Here is a 7,975-nt window from a genome sequence, read left to right as displayed (position 1 = left end):
TGCTCTAAACTCTTCTAAAAAATCTAATTAAAAGAGGTATAGCAAGGCCTGAGAAGTTGGAWCTCCTTCCTCATATGAACTTCCTGTCAGAGTAACCTTTAACACAATTACTTTTTTTTACATTGTTTGCAAACTGATATGTGACGTGTATTAATACCAAATAACATTTATACCTAAAAATGTGGTGCTCAAAACAGGTGGGGCTCTGCCACTGATGAAAGTATCAGCTATTCCGGACGACTGTGTGATCACGCTCTCTGTAGCCGATGTGTTACGTTCGTTGATGGAAGGATCAGACCAATGTGCAGCGTGGTAGGCATACATCTTTCTTTTATTGATGACACCGAAAAAACAACATATACAAAACGAAACGCACAGTTCTGTAGGGCTGGAAAGCAACAGTACAAAAACAAGATCCCACAAACTAAGGTGKAAAAAAGGCTGCCTAAGCATGATCCCCAATCAGAGACAACGATAGACAGCTGCCTCTGATTGGGAACGATACCCGGCCAACAAAGAAATAGAAAACATAGATTGCCCACCCTAGTCACACCCTGACCTAACCAAATAGAGAATTAAAAGGATCTCTAAGGTCAAGGCGTGACATTACTACATTACTACACGTTACTACATGATTCCATATGTGTTATTTCATAGTTTTGATGTCTTCACTATTATTCTACAATGTAGAAAATAGAACAAATAAAGAAAAACCCTGGAATGAGTAGGTGTGTCCAAACTTTTGACTGGTACTGTAAGTATTCAGTACCCTTTGTTATGAGACTCGAAATTGAGCTCAGATGCATCCTCTTTCCATTGATCATCCTTGAGATGTTTCTACAACTTGATTAGAGTCCACCTGTGGTACATTCAATTGATTGTACATGATTTAGAAAGGCACACACCTGTCTATATAAGGTCCCACAGTTGCCAGTGCATGTCAGAGCAAAAACCAAGCCATAAGGTCGAAGGAATTGTCCGTAGAGCTCCGAAACAGGATTGTGTTGAGGCACAGATCTGGGGAAGTGTACCAAAACATTTCTGCAGCAATGAAGGTCCCCAAGAATACAGCGGCCTCCATCATTTTTTAATGGAAGAAGTCTTCCTAGAGCTGGCCATTCGGCCAAACTGAGCAATCAGGAGAGAAGGGCCTTGGTCAGGGAGGCGACCAAGAACGTGATGGTCACTCTGACAGAGCTCTCGAGTTCCTCCGTGGAGATGGGAGAACCTTCCAGAAGGATAACCATCTCTGCAGCACTGCCCCAATCAGGCCTTCATGGTATTGTGGCCAGACTAAAGCCATTCCTCAGTAAAAGGCATGACAGCACGCTTGGAGTTTGCCATAAGGCACCTAAAGACTCTSAGACCATGAGAAACAAGATTCTCTGGTCTGATGATACCAAGATTGAACTATTTGGCCTGAATGCCAAGCGTCACGTCTGGAGGATACCTGGCACCATCCCTACGGTGAAGCATGGTGGTGGCAGCATCATGCTTTGGGGATGTTTTTCAGAGGCAGGGGCTGGGAGACTAGTCASGATCGAGGCAAAAATGACGGAGCAAAGTACAGAAATGAAAACCTGCTCCAGAGCGCTCAGGACCACAGACTGGGGCGAAGGTTCACCTTCCAACAGGACAACAACCCTAAGCACAAAGCTGTAATCACTTCCAAAGATGCTTCAACAAAGTACTGAGTAAAGGGTCTGAATACTTATGTAAATGTGCTATTTCACTTTTAGGGGGGGGRGCAACAAAATGTTAACCTGTTTTTGCTTTGTCATTATGGTGTATTGTGTGTAGATTGATGAGGGAAAAAACACAATTTAATCAATTTTAGAATAAGGCTGTAACGTAACAAAATGTGGAAAAAGTCAAGGGGTCTGAATACTTTCCGAAGGCACTGTATGTGGCACTTATTCAAATAAAATGTTCCAACTAGTTTACAGGTTGCTGTCAATGTGGACCCCAATAACTCTTAAGACTCAATTTAATTAAACCACACTGTTTACTTGGTTGAGATTTTTAAAAAGCCCAAAAACTCATGACCTGCATCTCAAATGGCACCTTATTCCCTATATAGTGCACTACTTTTGACCAGAGCCTTATGGGTCCTGGTCAAAAGTAGTACACTTTATATGGAATAGAGTGCCATTTGGAGTGCCATTTGAGACAAATCCATACACTCAACAGGGACTGGTTGGGAAGGGAACAACAACAGACATTCAGTCCCACGGTACCTCTGTGACCTTTTCTCGAGAGGGAACATCTTTGCCGAGAGCCCCATGAGATCCTATTTTGGAGGACTCCCGTGGCTTGCCCATCTCTCTGACAAGACACATCGTTCCCCTCAAGAACCCCACACGGCTCACTGATTCTCTCTACTCAAAGCACGGCCAGGCAGTGCACTCTATCTCCTCTCACTCAGGCATGGCTACTGGAGGTGGATTGTAAGGTACAAACATGAAAAAAAACAGCACACCAGCAAAGACAGATGACCATTCTTGACTTTGTTCAAGGTCAATTGTCTGCCTTTACTAGTGTGCTGTTTTTCATGTTATGTACAGTACCATGTCTTCACTATTATTCTACAATGTAGAAAATAGTACAAATAAAGAAAAGCCCTTAAATGAGTAGGTGTGTCCAAACTTTTGACTGGTACTGTAGATCTATACTCGCATATCAAGAAGCTGATTAAACAGCATGATCATTACACAGGTGCACCTTGTGCTGGGGACAATAAAAGACAACTGCCGTTTTGTCACACATCACAATGCCACTGATGCCTCAAGTTTTGATGTAGCGTGCTATTGGCATGCTGACTAGAGACTTTGGCAGAACATCCAACCGGCCTCACAACCACAGACCACGTGTATGAAATCGTGTTGGCAAGCGGTTTGCTGATGTCAACTGTCAACGTTGTGAACAGAGTGCCCCATGGTGACGGTAGGGTTATGGTATGAGCAGGCATAAGCTACAGACAACAAACACAATTGCATTTTATCGATGGCAATTTGAATGCAGAGATATAGTGACGAGATCCTGAGGCCCATTGTCGTGCCATTCATCCACCCCATCACCTCATGAGAAATCCATAGGTTAGGGCCTAATGAACGTATTTCAATTGACTGATTTCCTTATATGAACTGTAACTCAGTAAAATCGTCGAAATTGTTGCGTATAGATGTAATTTAATTACCAGCTCTGACGAATGCCTTGAGGCCGATAAGTAAAGCTTAATAAAGAGCAGTGATACTAGGAAGAGAAGTGTGCGGGTTTCTTCTTTTTTCTCTCAAATGAACAGATATAAAAATCACTTTTTCTTTCATTAAAGTCAGTTAATTTACTGAAGTTAACATCGTAACAACTGTTTTAATATTTAGATACCTGGACAATACATAAAGACCATCTTCTAATACCAATTCCCATATTTATTCAAAATATTTATTTTAGTTCCAAAACATGACAATTGAAAAGATTAACTTAAAAAAAAACAGTATAATAAAATTTGCATTAAATGAAACAAATAATTTAGTGGATAGACCAGGGTTTCCCAAACTCGGCCTCGGGACCCCAAGGGTAACACGTTTTGATTTTTGCCCTAGCACTACACAGATGATTCAAATAACCAACTAATCATCAAGCTGTGTAGTGTTAAGGCAAAAACCAAAACGTTCACCCCTTGGTGTCTCGCTGACAGTTTGGGAAATGATGGGATAGACAGTCTTCAAATATCTTAACACAATAGTCTGCATTGGAAAGGACATTAAAATAGCTTACCTCAATTACAGTAGATACACCATTAGATATAGGCCTACACTATATCCTTGAGTTCCCTTGATCCATATTCAAATGTGTAGAAAAACACTGGATAACGTTACCTTCTAATTCAGAAAACCCTTTAAAACAAACATTTATTTACACTCTAAAATGGATTAAAACAAAATATTACAATCCCAGAGATATGTCAATCATAACGTGCTTATTGTCCAGTTCTTGCATTAGATGGCTTTTTAACCATCACACTAGGTAGTCATTGTCATTCCGCAAAAACCCTGCTTTGATAGACTCTGTTACCCATGACTCTCTAACAATCTTAAACTTTTTGGTAAAGAGTCGTCTGAGGGTTCTTAAAGCCAACACTCTTGTTTCCTCCACCACTATGACATGAGAGACCCCTTCCTCGAGCTTCTGCACTACTGTCCCTCCGTGGAAGCGGAATTCCAGAGCCCGTGTGTCCAGACAAGTTGCTGGTACGATGCTTTTAGGGTCTCCTATGTCTGCGTATCTGTCCATGTAGACCCTGAAAGGTCTGAACATGCTAGTGGGGAGGTCGTCCCAGCTGTAGCGTTCCTCCAACTTAGCGATGCACTGTGCCGTCAAAGTGTCCGCTCTGCCAATCCGACCGAAGACTTCCCTCAGCTGCTGCTCGTCCGTGTCCACGAAGTAGCTGTCTCCGTAGCAGTCGTATTCCTTGGCAAAGTGCTCCTTGGTGGAGGGCGACATGTGTATCATGTGACATGGTTGCCATGGCACCACCTGCTTCCTGTCTAGGCACTCCAGCAGCCAGGCAGCCCACACCACGTCGTGCTGGTCTGAAGAGATAAGGTTCTTCACACGCATGTTCTCCACAGCGGCAATCACACAGTAGGTGTCCGGTCCCGGGTTCTGGACTACAATACCGCCACATCGGGCCACTGCTTTCTCCAGCTCCGCCTTGGTGTGCGCCTCGTTGCCATTCATCACGCAGAACTCCACGTCCTCGAACATGTTTCTCTCCTTGGTGACGCCAGATAGGTCCTGGGACTTGAAGTGGTCGATGACGCCGACAGCTTTCTTGGGCTTGGCCGCTGCCGGCAACTTGCGCTTCTTCTTTTCAGGCCCGTCATTGTCATTGATGCGGAGGTGGCGCGAGAACAACTTCCCGGACGCCTTGTTGCGAAACTGATCGAGCTCAGCTAGGGTCATGCACTGGTGCCACTCTTTGTCCTCCCGGATCTTCTCGATCCTGGGGAAGCGTAACGTGCAGTTGGTTTTGTACATGTCACTACTGACTATTTCTGCTGCCTTCACCTGGATGATGACCGAGTTGCACGGGTCAATGTAGACTTCCGGTCTCTCCGTCCCACACAGAATGGAGGCCGGAGGGTCGTTCTTCCGGTAGACTTTCCAGTGCTTGGCCAGCTTCAGCCCCAAGTCATACAGCTCCTTCATGGTGTAGCCGGAACCGATGCGACAGAGCGTGTGGAAGACAGAGGGTTTCTCTCCAGGCTTCGGAGCTTCGGCCACCGCAACGAGGAAATGAGACATCATGCCACCTCGCCTTCCTTTTCCCCAGTAGCCTCCGACAATCAACAGGTCGAGCTCATCCATCAAGCCATCAACGTACTCCGGCTTTATCTTGAGCCAGCCCTCACCTCGCTTATCGGGCTTGTAGACGGATGAGGGATCTTTCACCATGATGCCCTCTTCCCTGTTGTCAATGGCTTCGTTGAGGGCGTTCACCACCTCTTGCATAGTTTTGGCCTCCGTTTTCGGCACCACGTGTATCCTCCCTTTAACAGGAGTGAAGACAGTCTGAAGGTTGTCGTGGCGCACCTTCAACGTCTCGTTGCCAAACTTGTGGTCGTTCACAAGAAGTACATCGAAAACGCAAAAGCACGTCTGCAGCTCGGAGTCATCCACTAGCCTCTTGATGTCAAACTTGCTTCCTTTTTGCATGAAGGTGTCGGCAGTGGGGTTGTACGCCATCATCTCCCCATCCAGGATGCATTTGACTACGTGGGGCTTGAAGACATTGTGGATGAAAGGTGTCAGGGAGCCCTCTAGCGGCGATGCACCAAACTGCTGGGTGTACTCGAAGGAGTTCCGTGTGAAGTACTTGTAGACGTCGCCATCCTTGTGCAGCTGGATGCGCTCTCCATCCAGCTTGGTCTCTATGAAGAAGGTGCTGTTGCCCATCTGCTTCTCCACCTGGCGCATGTTGGCCATGGCGGCCAGCATAGGTTTGAAGGCAAAGAACAGGCCAATGGACACTTCGCTGAGGGACACAGAGGGGTCGTGGAGCTGCCGGCACACCTTGTTTAGGTCTGTGGTGAAGTTATAGAGCTCGGCCGCATCTAAGTGGAACACCTGGAGTACGGTCTCTTTGCTGACCCCCAGCTTCATGTCCTTCAGGATCATGCGGATAAGCCACTTCTGCTCCAGTGCCGTGCTCTGGGTGATAAGATGCAGCAGGCTCTTCTTCACCAGGTCCTTCTGCTTACCGGCATTGTTGATGGCCACCGAGTCCAGAAAGTCGTTGACTTCTCTGATGGTGAGGTTTCCCTGGCTTGTGCAGCGTTTCTTCAACACAAAGTAGGTCATAAGAGCGAAGTCTCCCGCCTCCCCCTGAGATGTGGTGGGGGTGCGGTAATTCAACAGTTTGTTGGCTTCTGGTCCATTCTTGGGGAGACCCAAGACGTCTATGTAGAGCTTGGCTAACATACTCTCTTTAATGCCATAGGCCATACGCTCCCTTTCGAACGAGGGGACTATGAGACGCATGGCCGGGTAGAAAGAGTCTGTGGTGGTAGGGTTGTCTTTGTGGAGGGCCGCATGGAACTTCCTCCAGGAGTCTATGAAGTCACGGAGAAACTTTGATTTGTCTGGTCGGAGTTTGGTCTTCTGTATTTTTTCAAGCGTGGTGCACAGGTGAAGAAATGGAACTTGAGCAGCGACAGAGCTCTGGGGAGCAGCAGCTTCGCCTTTTGAGGTTCCCTCCATTGTAAAAGCTTTTAAAAAAAACTAAAAAAGAACAAACATTAATGACCCATAGATTCTAAGGGATGCTCTTAGTTTTCATCCAGGTGTTTAGGTAATTGTTATATTGATATAAAAATATGATCCTGTACTTTAGTAAGTAGTGTTCTACAGTGACTACTTCATTTGCAACATACAGTGCTGGAGCCTGTCCATTATATGCAGCACAGTACATTGAGTATAACAACATTTCCCAAATGACTCACAGTTCCGTAGCTAATGACTACTCAGTAAACAAAACATAACATAACTTGAGAATAATGTGTTTTAAAAAATCTGTATGACCTAATCCGTCACACCAGCCACGTGTTTAGAAACTAGTTAGCGAGAATGTACACTATACAATGCATAGCCTGAATACTTATTGAAAACAACATCTCAAGTTAGCTAGCTATCTTACCTCAAAGCAACCAGCCAACTCGTCAGTGTCTTGCAACTCTTTGGGGATCCCTCCTCTACAACATGCTGTGACATGCCCGGGTTATGACTGCATCATACATTTCCTGACGAACCTGAAACAAACCAGACAGTAGTTGAGTACTTGAATACTAAGCACAGCTAGCTAGCATTGTTGTGCCAAAGGTTGTGCAATGGCGCATGGAAATGCAGTTGGGGCCACTTTGGTAGGCTATGCTAGTTAGCATGCAATCTATAGACACAGCTGTTCGATACTAACGTTAGATAAATTCATGTTGTCATGTTGTGTGATACGATTACAAATTCAACAAATAATGTATCAAATTACATGATTACTTCTTCTCGGTCTCAAAACATAACCATTGCGGTTTTCGATTATTATTTACTAACTGTTATTTGAGTTTCTAAAAAACACTTCCTTGTTCACAAAGCAAAAACAAGGGACATAATGGACCTGGGGTAAAGCAATTATTTCATGCGTCAGGAGAGGGCAACAGATATATGTAAAAAAATTAATAAAAAAAGTAAATCCACAGCTGGATGCAGGAGTTGCATAAATGAGATGTTAGTGCAGTGCTAATTAGAATGTCCTTTATTATGTGTTTTATTATTTTTTATATAAAGGTGATAGGATAACATTTATTTTAACAAWGTTTCTGTGAAACATTTCATTTTGATACATATTCATTGATGCAGATACAGTACATGGTCACAATACCTTTGGTTACATGCAGATAAATAATCATTAAGCAATAATCAT

General features: G+C 44.4%; 1 protein-coding gene across 1 annotated transcript; it reads right to left on the bottom strand.

Annotated features, from left to right (window-relative positions):
• Positions 1 to 4,007: 4,007 nt before the first annotated feature.
• Positions 4,008 to 7,603, bottom strand: LOC111953692 (DNA ligase 4-like). Its single transcript, XM_023973122.2, has 3 exons — positions 7,544 to 7,603; positions 7,199 to 7,310; positions 4,008 to 6,783 (listed from the first exon to the last, which is right to left on the bottom strand). The coding sequence occupies exon 3, from the start codon at positions 6,760 to 6,762 to the stop codon at positions 4,018 to 4,020; it is 2,745 nt and encodes a 914-aa protein (XP_023828890.1). The 5' UTR covers positions 6,763 to 6,783; positions 7,199 to 7,310; positions 7,544 to 7,603; the 3' UTR covers positions 4,008 to 4,017.
• Positions 7,604 to 7,975: the final 372 nt, after the last annotated feature.

The sequence above is a fragment of the Salvelinus sp. IW2-2015 genome, linkage group LG27, assembly GCF_002910315.2.
Source record: "Salvelinus sp. IW2-2015 linkage group LG27, ASM291031v2, whole genome shotgun sequence".
Lineage (NCBI taxonomy): Eukaryota > Metazoa > Chordata > Actinopteri > Salmoniformes > Salmonidae > Salvelinus > Salvelinus sp. IW2-2015.
The sequence above is the reverse complement of the archived record's forward strand: the minus strand, read 5'-3'. Positions and strand labels throughout refer to the sequence as shown.